The sequence below is a fragment of the Podarcis filfolensis genome (assembly GCF_964270895.1).
Source record: "Podarcis filfolensis genome assembly, chromosome: 6".
Taxonomy (NCBI): Eukaryota; Metazoa; Chordata; class Lepidosauria; order Squamata; family Lacertidae; genus Podarcis; species Podarcis filfolensis.
This window is the reverse complement of record NC_139609.1, coordinates 18796356-18812898: the sequence shown is the minus strand read 5'-3', so window position 1 is coordinate 18812898 and position 16543 is coordinate 18796356. Positions and strand designations below refer to the sequence as shown.

Below are 16543 nucleotides of genomic sequence, written 5' to 3'. Positions count from 1 at the left end.
TGCAGTGAAAGTGTGTGGACGATAACCTCTAATAAAATGTGTCTTTTTGAGAAATGTGCATAAAAATGTATATTCCTGATTGTTAAATGTGGTGCATGGAAATAACATCCAAGATGCATTTTATCTGGGAAAATTGTTTGCTAAAATGTGTATGCTAGGGGACACACGCACCCAAATACTTATGTATTTTCATGAGGACTTAAAAATCAAAACAATCACATGCTGATGCTGGAATATTGCAAACTGAACTAAAAATTGGAAAAACGGGAAACCGAGACACACCAAGACTGACAGATTCATCCATCCCTAGCTGCAGTACATGTAAAAAGGATCTAGGTGTCATAGTCAATCATAAGCTGAACATGAGCCAGCAATGCGATGAAGCTGCTAAAAAACCTAATGCAAACTTAGGCTGTACTAACAGAGCATAGTGTCAAGCTCAGGTGAAGGCATAGTTCCATTGTATATTATGCTGGTCAGCACACATCTGGAATACTGTGCCCAATTCTGGGTGCCACATTTTAAGAAGGACATCAATCTACTGGGGAGCAAGACCAGAGGAGGGTGACCAGGAAGGTGAGGGGTCAAGAAACCAAGTCCTATGAGGAACAGTTGAAAGAGGCAGGTACATTTAACCTGGAGGAGAGAAAAAATAAGAGGACACATGATTGCGGTCTTCAAATATCTGAAGGTCCATCCCTGCAGAACATGGAGGAGACTTGTTCTGTTTTGCTCCAGAAGGCAGGACTAAGACGAATTGGTGGAAATGACAGGTCAGCAGATGTTAGCTAGTCATTAAGAGAGACCTCCTAACAGGAAGAGCTGTTTGGCAATGGTGCAGTGTGCCGAGAGAGAGAGAGAGAGAGAGAGAGAGAGAGAGAGAGAGAGATGGTGGCTGGAGGTATCTAAGCAGAGGATGGATAGCCATCCAACAGAGTTGCTGTAGTCACAGATCCTGCACTGAGCAGAAGGCTGGACTCCAAGGTCTTTTCCAAATCTGTGATTCTTGTGCCAAGAAATTAATGCACATACGTTTCCAGTACTGTGACATTCTTCTCTTTCGCGTTGGCTCGACGCAGCAGGAAAGGACTAAAGATGTCGAGAGAGTCCCCCTGGGGATTTAAGATGCCAAGATGAATAGTGGTGCTGGAAGAGAGGCAGCTAGCAGAGTCCTTTATGAAAAGCCCTCCCCAAATGGTACCTGCAGGCAAGGAGAGCCTAGACTGTGAACAGTATAATGAAGGCCGACATTTCCCCTCTCACAGTAGCTTGCAAAGCACGTCCAAGAGATTTCACAGCCAAAAAGACTCAGTTCTGGCCTACCATTTCCTTCCTTGTCTTTACTGAAGGCTTAAGCCCAGCAGCTGATGTTAGATCTCTTTCCCAGCCCAAGACAGAGTTCACAGCAAAAACTGCAGGCAAAGTCTGTTGGCAGAGAAGGGCTAAATCTCCCTAGTTAAGGAGTGGAGAGACGGTGTTGGTCTTGGTCCTGGTGAGAGAGGGGATGGAAATGATTGGAATTTGTTTTTTGCTTTGGCTTTTTACCTGCTGTTGCATCTGTACAATGAGTATTGGTTGATGAACGTTTTGAGTGTTTTACGGAAGTCAGAAATCAGTACAGTCGTACCTTGGAAGTCGAATGGAATCCGTTCCGGAAGTACGTTTGACTTCCAAAGTGTTCGACTTCCAAATCACGGTTTCTGATTGGCTGCAGGAAGCTCCTGCAGCCAATTGGAAGCCACAGAAGCCCTGTCGGACGTTTGGCTTCCAAAAGAAGGTTAGAAAACTGGAACAGTTACTTCCGGGTTTTGGGAGCCAAAATGTCTGAGTTCCAGGGCGTTCGACAGCTAAGGTACACTGTATACGGTATGGTGGGTGCATGGAGTGCGATTGTTGAGTGACTGGGCTTGACAGCAGGAAAAGGGTTTGAACTATTAAGTAAATGCAATACCGTATTGGCCTGAATATAAACATCACTTTCCTCCAAAATTCTGACCATGAAAAGTTAAAGTGTGGCTTATATTCGCTACCTTACAGTATGCAGCCAGCAGCATGGGGCAAACAGCGCCAGGAGTGTGGTGAAGCCCACGCACAGTCCCCCGTCCTCTCTCCCAAAGCTGAGAAGGGAGAGAGAGAGAGAGAGAGAGAGAGGAAGGGGAAAGGCCGTCAGCAACGCAGCGTGGCTCCCCCCCCCCCCCAGTATGCAGCCAGGAGCAGCGAGGAACGGAGCGGCTTATATTCAGGTATTTCCCCCCCCCCTCTAATTTTTAAGGTGCATCTTCTATTTGGGTGTGGCTTATATTTGGGGCAATACAGTAGATTTGAAGTGGTTGGATAACAGGGAGAAAGGAGCAGTTATTTTTAGAGACATATATGTGGTATATCACCCCATGTGTTAGTATGTCATGTGGGATAGTAATAACAGGAATGTAAATTTCAGACAACGTGGGATTACAGTGAGAGCAGTCTTAATCTGCGACATTTTGTTGGCAGTGGTGCGGGATAATAGAGAATCCTTGACAATGCGTGTGTTTCTAAAAATGACCTTTGCAGCTCCAAGACCAACTGGATGTGTCCTGAGGTTCACGAGCAAGGGACTGGTCCAGATGCTCAAAGTTTTATACAGTAACCTTTTAGAGAGACCAATTCACAAGAATAAATTGGTATAGTTAGAATATGGGCTGAGCCCATCCGTGGTGAGTCACAGTCATGATAAGGTTATGAGATTGGTGGGGTGTGTGTGTGTGTGTGGAGATTATGACACACCCAGCTCTACCACAACTCAGCCAGCTCACAACCCAAAAACAACTCATTGGCTATGCTCTCTCTCGAACCCCTTTTCTAAGGTGTCAATCAGCCCTGAGACTGCTCTGTCTAGGAGGGCAACTCTCAGGGCTGGTTCAGCTGCAGGTCAGCACAGAGATTCAGAGATGAGCAGTAAAGTTGATTCTTTATTCAAGAAAGCAGAATCCAAACACAGAAGCCTATGAGCAAGACTGGCTCCAGTAAACCAATTTCCAGACCTGACAATCTGTGACTCCTTTAAGTCTCCTCCCTGTCCAGCTCTTTCCCCATCAGTCTTAAACTCTGTCGGGGACGGACTCTCTGTGCTCTCTGAGCTCTTTGCTCTTCTACATGCAAAGCCCTCCATGCCTTTGGAGACAAGGGAGGAAGGGAGATGAATACAGTAGGACTGGCTGGCTCCTTTGAATCTGTTGCAGTCTCAGCCCTCAGCTCCTCCTCAGCTGCCTGGCCTACATCTGCAGTGCTTTCTGCCTCTTCTTCCTCTCTCTCACCAAAGCCTGTTGCTTGTTCAGCATCCAACCATTCTGCTCACCCCTCTAGGTCCTCTGACCTATCTCAGGATCCCACCACCCTTGGCTTTTCTAGGGGGTTCTCCTGCTGGGGCCTTCCACGACCCCTCCTTGTCCAGCCAGCCCCTGACAGCAACTGACCTTCAAAAATATCATGTGTGCTGAACAATTTATTGAACAAACAGTGTGTTTGTGCGTCCCACTCACTGACCCTGGAAGAATTGTTAGGAAATATGCTCATGAATCCCCTGTCATTGCTGGAGGTGACTGCTGGACATTCAGGAACCCATGGGCCCATGCTCTCAGTTAACTGTCAAACGACATTACAGCAATCTCTAATCAGCCAAGGGCTTCATTAATCTGATGATGGTGCAACATGAAACGGAGCCCGCACATTTCCCTGCAAATGGAAGGAATTACTGTTCCCATCGCGGTGGTGTTCTGTTTGTCCTTTTTCACGATCGGCAACTGAGAAGGACTTTGCTCATATTCACTGCCAAGAATATTGTTTTAAAATTGTATTTTTAAAGTTACAAAAGAGGCAGACACCCACTTATACTCTTGAGCAAATCCACATTGCAACTAAAAAACAACTGGAATCAAAGCAAAACAGAAGAATCTGGAAAGGAAAGGAATTGGGGAAGGGGTGGTGAGGAAGGTCAGTGGATGAAGGGAGACTTACATTTTTGAGTTCTGAATACAGTAAGGTTTTAGTCTGTTTCGTGTTTGTTCTTAAACTCAATAAAATTATATATATATTTTAAAGAGAGTAAAGGTAAAGGTAAAGGGACCCCTGACCATTAGGTCCAGTTGCAGACGACTCTGGGGTTGCAGCGCTCATCTCGCTTTACTGGCCGAGGGAGTCGGCGTACAGCTTCCAGGTCATGTGGCCAGCATGACTAAGCCACTTCTGGCGAACCAGAGCAGCACATGGAAACGCCGTTTGCCTTCCCACCACAGAGGTACCCATTTATCTACTTGCATTTTTTGACGTGCTTTCAAACTGCTAGGTTGGCAGGAGCAGGGACCGAGCAATGGGAGATCACCCCGTCGCGGGGATTCGAACTGCCAACCTTCTGATCAACAAGCCCTGGGCTCTGTGGTTTAGGCCATAGCATATAGCAGCAGACATATTCAAAATACCCCACTTTGAAATTAGACTCAAAGGGCAGTGGTTTTCAAAACTTGTTCTAGGATCAGACCTAGCATCTGTACTCAAGAGTTGCTAGGGTCACTGGCATTGACACTTGCTCTGCCCCCCAGCAACTGGTGGCGAATGCCAATTTTATTTTATCGCAATACAATGGAATGATGAGGCAGCAGGAGAATTGTTGGAAATTTAAATGGTGTAACATAATATTTTCTGAAATGAACGTATAGCCTGCACGAGCACCCAAAGTATATTCTGGGGCTCAGCCTTGCAAAACTCTGGCTGAAACTGAACACTCAATGCTAGTTTTAGCATTATTGTATGTTGAAATGTAAGAAAAGCTGAAAGTCAACTTATAAACGAGGCAGAGGGTATTCTGTATTTTTTGTAATAATTAGCCAGTGCCTGGAAAGGATGCTAAATGAGAAGAACAGTACTATTTAATTAATAAGGTAAAAAGGCAATGATAAAGGACCCCTGGAAGGTTAAGTCCAGACAAAGGCGACTATGGGGTTGCAGCGCTCATCTCGCTTTCAGGCCAAGGGAGCCGGCTTTTGTCCACAGACAGGTTTCTGGCTCATGCAGCCAGCATGACTAAACAGTTTCTGGTGCAACGGGACACCGTGACGGAAGCCAGGGCACACAGTAACACCATTTACCTTCCCGCCGCAGCGGTACCTATTTATCTACCTGCACTGGTGTGCTTTTGAACTGCTAGGTTGGCAGGAGCTGGAGTAGAGCAACGGGATCTCACTCCGTTGCGGGGATTCGAACCACCGACCTAGTGATCAGGAAGCCCAAGAGACTGAGTGGTTTAGACCACAGTGCCACCCGCATCCTTTATTTAATTAATATCCCAAAATGCACACAACTTGATGGAAATAACATACAACATTTCCCAGAATGAAGCCAGATGAGTTGCAGGAACCTCACTCCCGAAGCAAATCACTGATATATTTTATTATGTGTTTAGGACTGAGCAACAATCTGAGGTGGATTCACCCCACCGTACCCCAAGAAACTATCTATATCTATCTATCTATCTATCTATGTATCTATCTATCTATCTACCTATCTATCCCATTTCTAAAAGCGTATTTGTTTTATAAAAAGAGTTGTTACTAACGCAACCAATGGAAACGCCACCAGGCAAACAAGATACTCTCAAAATTGTAATTAACTTTTTATCCAGGCATGGAGAAGAGCCAGGATCATAGCTGTTGGCCTCTGTGCATAGGCTGGCTCTGCACTTCTCTGCTTTTCAAGGGAAGGTGAAAATGGACTACAGTTTGTACACCATTTATATGCTTAGCAAGAGAGAGAGGGAAGCAAATGCATCTTCATCACACAGGAGACTGCACCTATAATCTACCCCTGGTTTCTTCCATACAGGAGCATAGCTATGTATGAAATCATTTGCTTACAAACAAGGATCATAGGATCATAAACGGTATAAATAAAAAGACCAAGCCTTCTAATGTCATTTGTATAGCATACTAAATTTGCAATGATATCTACAACATTTGATTCATTATTAGTGGTCAATGTACATGTACCTGGTTTAAATAAACCAAGCGGAGTGGATTAAATAAAAACAGCAAGTGGAAACAGGACAGAACTGCTTGGCTCTGTTTGTTTAAAGAGGTTGGAAAGAGGGGGGAATGGTAAGCAGGGTGGGGTAGGGTGGTTATGCTTCTATTCTTCTACTTAGTGTATGTGTGGGGTTTTGTTTCAGCGTTACTTGTATGGGTTCTCTTACTATTCTCTTGTTGTAGTTCCTTGGTGGCGAGAGATGTTGAGAGGTGGCTTAGGGTGTGGTTGGTTGTCTTTGGTTGGCTGTAGTGAGATTTGTTTTTTTGTGTGTGTTTTTTTGGGATCAGGTTAGCCAGATTGATTCATATGTTGTCACCGGGTTCTTGTTGTTGTCTTGTTGGGCTGTGTATGTGATAAAGGGGAACCACACCGGGGTGAAGGTGTCTTCTTCTATTTGTCCCCGTGTCTGTCTCAGTTTAGTGGTTAGTTTTTCTAAGGCGGCAAATCGTTTGCTTACAAAACAGCCCTAAGCCTCTATTGCAGCGAAAGTCCACCAGAGGGACCCTTCAGACTGTGACACTTAAAAAGACCAAGGCTACAAATCTGGAGGTTGCATTACCTGTGAATCCTGCACGGCAGCTGCACACATAACCCGATGCTCTCTGGTAGCTGAACTCCGAGGGTAGCTCTGGTATTCTTCCATACCAGCTCGACCATGATAGTTCTACACACTCACTTCCGTGGAGGCAGGGATTACTGCTACACTCGTTTATGTCCGTTTCACAGTGAGACCCTGCATAGCCTGCAGAATTGAGAAGGGGTTGTAACTTCAGGTTGTTGAGGACAGCGATCTCATTGTTCATTATTTGGGCTTGTGCTATATTCGCCGTGGAAGCAGCAAAGATAATATTGCAGAACATCTAAGGGGCCTGAAAGGATGGGGCTGGGGAGAGTGAGGAAAGCTGTAGGAGAAATCAACCCACTTCTGTATCCATCTTTTTATATTATTATTAATTGAATTTATACACAGTCATACCTCGTGTTGCGTTAGGTTTATGTTGCGTCTTTTTGGCTTGTGAACACAGCAAACCCGGAAGTGTATCCTTCCGGGTTTTGTCATGTGTGCGCGCGCAGAAGCGTTCTGTGCACTATGCGCAGAAGCGCTGTATCGCACCGCAAGCGTGCGCAGGAGCGGTGCTCTAGTTACGGACTTTTCAGGGTGCAAATAGCACCCTGGAACAGATCGAGTCCGTAACTACCACTGTACTGCCCTATACCTGGGGGTCTCAGGGCGGTTCACAGAATAAAATCAAGATATAAAACCACGAAATACACAATAGAAATAAAAACAACAACCCAATAGCCACCCCCCCCCAAAAAAAACCCCACATTTTAAAAGGGCATAGATCAACCAAAGGCCTGGTTAAAAAGGAACGTTTTTGCTTGGCCCCTAAAGGTGTATAATGAAGGCGCCAGGCAAACTTTCCTGGGGAGACCATTCCACAGACGGGGAGCCACTGCATGTATTTGGCATGAAAGCCATGGAAAGAGGAGTTGGATAGAGTTTCAGCCAGGCAAGACACATGGACTCAATCAGTGGCTTGTAGGGAAGTCATAGTCGCTCGGCCTATCATCACTAACTAAGAGCTGAAGAGCCACCCATTCAATAGGTGCACACTGCTGTCCCCTATTGCACCAGTATAAAAAATAAAAAGCAAATCAGAAGAAGTGCAGGCAGGGTGATCTTCAGCAACTCCATGCAAGTGCATAAAAGCTGCTGGATTTGGTAGCTAGTGCGGACCGTGCCAGTCAGAGAATCTAAACGTATTTATGTTTTTAAAAGCCATGGCAATGTGTTCTGGCAATGCCTTGTGAAATTGCCATAGCAGGATTAAGCAGGGCTTCCAGACCTGAACCATTAGGGCCCTGTATAACTCACTACATCACTCTGCAATTAAAAGGAATGGAATAAATAATGCATACTAAATCCATATATTATAAACTTGTTTCAATTGCCTAATATTATTTTGCTGACATTCAGCATATTTTGGTACAGACAGGCTCACCCGAACCCCCATTTATGTACATTCAACATGTGCACAACTGTGCACACGAACATCATCATCGTTATTATTATTATTATTATTATTATTATTATTATTATTATTATTATTATTATTTATATACTGCCCTGTACCTGGAGGTCTCAGGGTGGTTCACAGAACAAAATCAAAATACAAAACCACAAAATATACAATCCAAATTAAAACAACAACCCAATAACACCCCCCCCCCCCAAAAAAAACCACCCACATTTTAAAAGGGCATAGGATGGCACATTGCACCGAACCTGGAAGTGACCCACAAATGTCATAAAGATGTCATTGAAACCTCACCAAAAGGGCAGAATGGGATGTTTGCATGCTTTTTCAATGGGTTTCAATAATACACAATTTCACTGACACGTGTGGTGCCTCAGAATGTAACCCCCCGGTAAACCGTGGAGGGCTGCCTGCATAGAATTCACGCTGCTATGGTGCATAATTTAATAAATTTTTATTGTTTGTTTACACAGAGAGCTCACAACAGTTAAAGAGAGGGGAGCTTGTGTGAGAGAGAAAACAGAGTTTACCTGGCCAGCAGTGGCAAATGTAACTGTCCACTGCATCCTCGCAGGTAGCATTGTTGAGGCATGGGTGGAACCAGCAGAAAGGAATTAATGTTTCACAGTGAAGGCCCATATATCCGCTGCCTGTACAGTTGCAGCTATACCTGCATTGCAATAAAATTGATTAAATCAATGCCATCCTCGGTCTGTGGGCTCGTCTTTGAAAAATCGATGCTCGTGCAAAGATTTTCAGACCCACATTTGCTTCCACCCTTCTTTCTCAGCTGTTGCATCAAGGCCCCTCCCCGGTATGTTTCTTTAATTTTTTATATTGAATCAGATTCAGAAGGTGCCCTTTCATACTTGACTGCCTCTTCTACACTCTTGCAGTGGTCCATAGCCCCTTGGATGTCCCATATCCATAGAGAATGAGCACGTGTAGGAGAGGTGCCTGGAGGGAGAGACTCCACCCTAACCATAAGGTAAAGGTAAAGGGACCCCTGACCATTAGGTCCAGTCATGGCCGACTCTGGGGTTGCGGCACTCATCTCGCTTTATTGGCCGAGGGATCCGGCGTACAGCTTCCGGGTCATGTGGCCAGCATGACTAAGCCGCTTCTGGCGAACCAGAGCAGCGCACGGAAACACCGTTTACCTTCCCGCCAGAGCGGTACCTATTTATCTATTTGCACTTTGACGTGCTTTCGAACTGCTAGGTTGGCAGGAGCAGGGACCGAGCAACAGGAGCTCACCCCGTCGCGGGGATTCGAACCGCCGACCTTCTGATTGGCAAGTCCTAGGCTCTGTGGTTTAACCCACAGTGCCACCCACATCCCCACGTCCCCCTAACCATAGATGTGTTTATTACAGAGATGGGAAACCTGTAGCCCTTCAGTTGTTGTTGAGCTCCAGCTGGAGATGGGAATTTATTATTATTATTATTATTATTATTATTATTATTATTATTATTATTATTTCGTTTGCCTTTAAAGGCAAGCCTACCAATTCACACTTTCCTAAACAACGTGCAAACCGAAACACAGCTATTCTTTGAAATTTGCACTTCTCCGCATTTTGCAATAAGATTCTCCGGCCAAGTACTGTGTGCAAAAGATGCATATACTAGCATAACATTAAGAGGCATATATTAGTGCAAACAGCACACAAAAATGCATTCGGGAAAATCGCTTGCAAAATGTACATATTCGTCAAAGCAGCATACAGAAACATGTTTCCTAGGAGATCTTTGCACTAAAATGTGCGTGAATTTTCATGAGGATTTTCTTTTTTAAAATGCGAATTGTTGTAGGAATGCGGAAAGCGGACTGAATTTAAGATTGGAAAAAATGAGAAACTTACAGAACTGAAAGGAATAGATTTGTCCATCCTTAGCTCCAGCTTCCATCTGACCCAACTAGCTGAGTCAATGAATGATGGGAATCAGAGTCCAGTCTCCTCCAGAGAACCACAGTTTTCCCAGCCTTGATTCATCAGAGCATCTTATAGCTATATACCTAGTTACACTTTTTGATTTCCTGTCTAAGTTCCCTCTTCATTTTCTGCCTATCTCACTTACTTCTCCATTCCATTTCAGCAGCCTCCACTTCTCTTTTTCACAATTTACCTATCACCCACTGCTTCATATTCCCAATGAGTCGTACTTCTTAAGAATCTATCTATAATACGCATTTCTTTTTCCCAGTATTAAATCAGAAAACATAATACCAGTGTACGACGGGTGTTCCTGAGTAAGAAAGTTTCTAGATGAGAGGTTCACGTGAAAGGCAAACCATCCCCCCCGTAATCCCTAGATCGGACATGACATTTTGCTTCTCATTTGGTGAAAACCTTACATTTGAAATGGGCAGATTTATACTTCCAATTGTCAAAAGGTGAACTTTCAATTTTCACAGTTCATGTTCATGTGCATGCTCCTGAATTTGCACCCACCTGTCTTCAAATTTTATCATTCCCCAAAATCAAATGGTCTAGTTAAAATCAACCATCGCCGTTCAAAACTGTCTTGAGAGTCACCTTTGCAAAGTGTGCATGGATAATGTCATTAAATAGTTTAGTGAGTGGGTGGCACTAGCCTTTGTAGTATCTGGCAAGAGCCTGGAGTCTCCTGTTATTGTTCTGTTCCTTTTTTAAGAGAGATAATAAACGTTTGTCTAGCTCCCTGGGCTGGTGTGTCCTCTAAGCCTTTCATGACATTCATAGTACTCATTTGCATTTCAGTTTATCTAATGAGAGCAGAAAACCTGTGTCTTTATTGGAAAGATTAGTTCAGTGGACAGCTTTATTGGCATACACCGACTGCATAGTGGCATAAATAATTGCTATTGTTCAATTCAAGCAGAACAGGGAATTCTCCCTCTGTGTGACATCTGTTCTGCCGCGACAGGAGAATGCAACGCTTTTTGCGTTCAGTGTTTAATTCCAAAGTCTGCTTTTGAGACCGCTCAGCTATTGATCAGAAACCATTTCAATCTGAACAGGTCTCTCTTTTTTAAAAACCACCACCACCACAATTCATTGGATTCAGATATTGCAGTTATCTTGAAATGGATTCATATCCAGTCACTGGGAAACTATGGCTCAGCTGTCACTGAGGTGGCAAACCTCTCTTTATCTGGGCCTTTGGCCTGTATCACTTCAGCCAACTGGTTGGGTGTCTCCCATGAATAAATTCACCCCCATACAAAAATGTTTCCTGTGCAAAACAAAGTGGGTGTCAGTGAGGAAGGTTGCAGCCTAGCCTTCCTCTGGTTTCGTGTTTTAGTCGGGAAGAAGATTCAGTCAGCGGCTTGAAGTTGTGTAACCCAGCCATAGGTTTGTCAGCTCCGTGAGAACCAGGCAATATTTAACTGGTTTTAATTTGGTAGTCTGTTTGTTTCTTTCACACACAAATTCAAAGTTTTGATACTTTAGTGTGTTTTGTTTTTTCAGGGCTTGCCTGGCAGTTGTTGCTAAGTACCGTATTTTTCGCTCCATAGGACGCATTTTTCCCTCTTAAAAACTAAGGGGGAAAGTCTGTGCGTCCTATGGAGCGAATGCAGGGGGGAGGCAGACAGGAAAAGCCCCCAAGAGCCACACACAAGTTTCGTGCGGCTGTTGTGGGCTTTTCCCCAGGAGGGAGAAGGGACTGATGTGGCCAGTTGGTCCCTTCTCCCTCCTTGTAGAACAGCCCGCAGAAGCCGCGCGCTCCTTAAAGGGTATGCGGCTCCTGTGGGCTTTTGCGGGAGGTGGGGGAATTGCCATAGCCATGCGCAGCCTCTCCAGCCGGGAGAGGCTGCACAAGGCTAAAGAGGAAGCCAAGGCAGCAAGTGGGATGGATCACGCTCGCTGCCTTGGCTTCTTTGCTCTTTGGGGCTGGGCGGGGGGGGGGACCCGGGCTTCCCCCACAGCCCCGAGAAGCTCTAGGAGAAGCGGACAAGCTGCATGCAGCCTGTCCACTGCTCTTGGGGGCTGGGGGGGGATAATATTTTTTCCCTTGATTTCCCCCTCTAAAAACAAGGTGTGTCTTGTGGCCCGGTGCGTCCTATAGAGCGAAAAATACGGTAGTTGCTTTGATACCCAACATCTGGGAGACTACAGGTCTCCCATCGCCGCTTTAGACACTCTAATGCATGGATGGCTAAATCTGTGCCCTCCAGATGTTGCTGAATTACAATTCCCATCAGGCTTGGTCATCATAGCCAAAGGATTATGCAGTCAGCAACATCTGGAGGGTACAGGTGAACCACCTCTGTTCTGATGTATAAGTGGAGCTTGGTACCAGACCCCATGGGTGTTCATTGCAGCAGGTATTTTAAAAGAGGCTGGATGTCCATCTGGCAGCTGTCTACCAGCTCCATCTGGTATGCAGGCTGAGACCCTACCTGCCTGCAGACTGTATCACCAGAGTGGTGCATGCTCTAGTTATCTCCCGCTTGGACTACTGCAATGCGCTCGACGTGGGGCTACCTTTGAAGGTGACCTGGAAACTACAACTAATCCAGAATGCTGCAGCCAGACTGGTGACTGGGAGTGGCTGCCGAGACCACATAACACTGGTCCTGAAAGACCTACATTGGCTCCCAGTATGTTTCCGAGCACAATTCAAAGTGTTGGTGCTGACCTTTAAAGCCCTAAATGGCCTCAGCCCAGTATACCTCAAGGAGCATCTCCACCCTCATTGTTCAGCCTGGACACTGAGGTCCAGCTCTGAGGGCCTTCTGGCAGTTCCCTCCCTGTGAGAATTGAGGTGACAGGGAACCAGGCAGAGGGCCTTCTCAGTAGTGGCGCCTGCCCTGTGGAATGCCTTTCCATCAGATGTCAAGGAAATAAACAACTATCTGGCTTTTAGAAGACATCTGAAGCCAGCCCTGTTTAGGCAAGTTTTTAATGTTTGATGTTTTATCGTGTTTTTAATATTCTGTTGGGAGCCGCCCCGAGTGGCTGGGGAAACCCAGCCAGATGGGCGGGTTATAAATAATAAATTATTATCATTATTATGACAATGTAAATTCCAGCACTACGCAAGAGGATGAACTAGACGACCTGTATAGTGGCATAAACAGCAGCTACTGTTCAATTCCAAGTCCAAATCTAAAGCTCTATTATTTTATTATTCATTACCCCCAGTTTTGAATGCCTAAAATATATTTTCCTAAGGAAAGCAGTCTCCATCGCACACCATAAATGGAAGGATCATATTTTAGAGAAAAATCACAATTTTTCCATTTTGGCTGGGTTGAGGTCTCCGCTATATTTCTAAATATACCCAGATTCTATGAAGCCAAACTGAGATATCTATTAAATGATGATGACCCCCTAAGATCACTCATGGTTGCAAGATTCTTGATCAGCGTCCTATCCCTAAAGAAGAGAAACGGACTCCTGTGCGGCTCGGATAATCCCTTTAAACTATGATCTATGTTTTAGGTTGTAATTAGGTGATATCACCATTGATGTCTTCTACTAATTTATGAGCAGAGGGCGATGTTTATGTTACAAATTTATTGTAATGTATGATGTTGGTCTTTTATTTTTATTTTGCTTTGGTTCTTGTCTGTTGTTTGTAAGTTTTGGCGGTTTTAAATTTGGAGGTTTAAGTACATTATGTTGGTATGGGAAATTGTCGTGTGATGGGCCAATGGCCGTAATAAAGATCAATACAATACAATACCCAGATTCTAGCTGGAATCAGTGAAAGGTCAAATTTTAACCAAATAATAATAATAATAATAATAATAATAATAATAAGAAGAAGAAGAAGAAGAAGAAGAAGAAGAAGAAAGGTTATTGTATTTTAGTGTTTTGTTGGAAGCCGCCCAGAGTGGCTGGGGAAACCCAGCCAGATGGGCGGGGTATAAATTATTATTATTATTATTATTATTATTATCATCATCATCATCATCATCATCATTCACATTCTCAGCCTACCTGGCCTAGAGGTGATTCCAGTCTATTAGGATAAAGGAAACAAGTGCTTGTCATCTGTTGCAAGCACATTTCCCAACACTGAGATTACGTACCCGTTGATACCATCAATACACTGCCCCCCATTGAGGCATGGCTGACTCGCACACTCATCAATGTTGACGGCACAGAGATCACCCAGGAAGCCAAGTGGACAGGAACAGTAATAGCCACCCAGTCTATCATGACAGGTTCCGCCATTCAGGCAAGGCTGTGACAAACACTCGTCAATTTCCAGCTCACAGTTGATACCTGTGGAAAAAGACAGATAAAGGGGGAAGTTTGAAGGGTGCGCATCAAAAGCACCTGTTCTGGAAAGTGATTTTGATAAGAGATGGTCGCTTGGCAAGACGTCAGAACCTTTTGGCTCTCGGATCTTACAATGTTTATTTTTATTCTAGTTCTTCTTGTTCCTAGAAATTTTAAGTGGCCAGTAGCCATTGGCGATTTGGAAAAAGGATCAGGTAACCACAATGACAGAAAGTAGATCTCTTCAGTCAGTAGACCATGAGAATCTTAATCTGATGGGTTCGAGTCTCATGTTGGGCAAAAGATTCCTGCATGGAAGAGGGCTGGACGAGGTGATCCTTGTGGTCCCATTGTAATAAGAATTTTATATATAATAATAAATGTTCATAAATGTACCAAGCAAACACGTGCATAAATATATAAACCACATGTCTGAAGCAGCACAGGAAGACAGTCCTGAAACCATTTTGACTCCCAAGCTGACCAATTGTTTCTCTGCAAGGAGGGAGGAGGTGAAAAAAACCTTCCTTGTTACAGGAATTTAGTAATCACCATTTCAAAGTGTGACAGACTACCAGGAAAAGACTACCAGGAAAGGCAATCAGATAAGGCATTATCAGATAACCTGGCAGAAAGGAAAAACAACATTCAAATTTCTGTTGTAGACCACCTTTTCTGTGATGTAGGTATGATGTTTGTGGGGGGTGGTCTTGGGTTACACCCCTTCTGTGATGTATGTATGATGTATGGAGGAGTGGTCTTGAGCTCCAGGGCAGGGAATTTAAAATGTCTGTATAAGGCCTTGCACGCTATTGTTCGAGGTCCTCCTCCTTTTCTGTGTGTGAGGAGAGCATCCTGTTGCAACAGACCAATAAAGATCAGGCTTACTAGCTGCTTTGCTTCTCAATATTCTCTGGTTGGCCTCTGTTATTTTCTCCTACCAATAGGGAACCCACATAAGGACTCTATACGGGCTCTTGGATACCCCATAAGGGAAAAAGGGCAGATTTTTATTGTTTACAACACCTTCTAGGATTCTCCTCCTCTACTATTCTATGATTGAAGCTCTGTGGGTAAGGCGGCCCTGGGGGATGCCTGGCTCACTGTCATTTTGCTGTTACGGCAGCAAGCAATATTTAATGTTTAGTTGCCTCTGTTAAGTGGCAATAAAATGCTGTTAAACTTTCATCAGTTTTTTTCATCATTGTGGCCGTTGTGGTAGCACAAGCTCCCTCTGGGGCCACCTCACCCTAAATGCATTGCTCTGAAGGATTCCATCAGAGCACGGAAGTGAGAAGTGAAATGTCCCTGAAAATCTTGGGAGTGTTAGTGCTGCTACAACTGGGGCAACAGCAGGTAAAGGTAAAAAAAGATAAAGGACCCCTGGACGGTTAAGTCCAGACAAAGGCGACTCTGGGGTTGCGGCGCTCATCTTGCTTTCAGGCCGAGGGAGCCAGTGTTTGTCCACAGTCAGCTTTCTGGGTCATGTGGCCAGCATGACTTAACCACTTCTGGCACAATGGGACACCATGACAGAAACCAGAGCGCATGGAAACTCCATTTATCTTACCACCACAGCAGTACCTATTTATCTACTTGCACTGGTGTGCTTTCGAACTGCTAGGTTGGCAGGAGCTGGGACAGAGCAATGGGAGCTCACCCCACTGTGGGGATTCGAACTGCCGACCTTCTGATTGGCAAGTCCAAGAGGCTCCGTGGTTTAGACCACAGCGCCACCTGCATCCCTGCAACATAGGACATAGGAAATGGCCATGTAGCTACAGCTCTTTCCTCTAAAAAACTGTGCAGAGGGGGGCAGAAGAAGAGGAAGGTGATAACTGTCTGCCTTTTGTGCTTTACTGCCTTGCACTGGCCCTGATGTTTTCTACAAACTAACTAAATATTAGAATCACAGAGTTGGACCATTGATTTTTCTAGCTCTGTAAAAACTACATTAGCCACAGGTCTCCAGGGTTTCAGGTGGGAATCTTAATCCCAGCCATATCTGGTTAAATCTGGGACCTCTTCCTTACAAGGCATGGGGTCTGTCACTGACCTACAGCCTTTCTGAAGTCTGGACCTTAAGCTGATATTTATTCTCTTCTATCTTCCATCGTGCAGATTTTTTAAAAAATAAAATAATTCTATTAAGGTTCATGGAAGAAACCAAAAACATATATTTTCCCTTTTTTAAGCGAGGGGGGAAAGACACGGAGAAAGAAAAAGG

At 44.6% G+C, this 16543-nt stretch overlaps 2 protein-coding genes across 3 annotated transcripts in view; both read right to left on the bottom strand.

The window, feature by feature from the left end:
* Positions 1-16543, bottom strand: part of CRB1 (crumbs cell polarity complex component 1) — a 163150-nt gene that overhangs the window by 71221 nt on the left and 75386 nt on the right. For both annotated transcript variants that reach the window (XM_083620240.1, XM_083620239.1), the window contains 3 exons: positions 14124-14319; positions 8630-8769; positions 6617-6799 (listed from right to left, as the gene is read on the bottom strand). In XM_083620240.1, the coding sequence (XP_083476366.1) occupies positions 6617-6799; positions 8630-8769; positions 14124-14319 (519 nt within the window). The remainder of the gene's footprint in view (positions 1-6616; positions 6800-8629; positions 8770-14123; positions 14320-16543) is intronic.
* Positions 9358-16543, bottom strand: part of LOC310765406 (complement factor H-related protein 5-like) — a 316979-nt gene continuing 309793 nt past the window's right edge. The window contains exon 14 of the transcript XR_014549557.1: positions 9358-9383. The gene's annotated coding sequence lies outside the window, so the exon portion shown is untranslated. The remainder of the gene's footprint in view (positions 9384-16543) is intronic.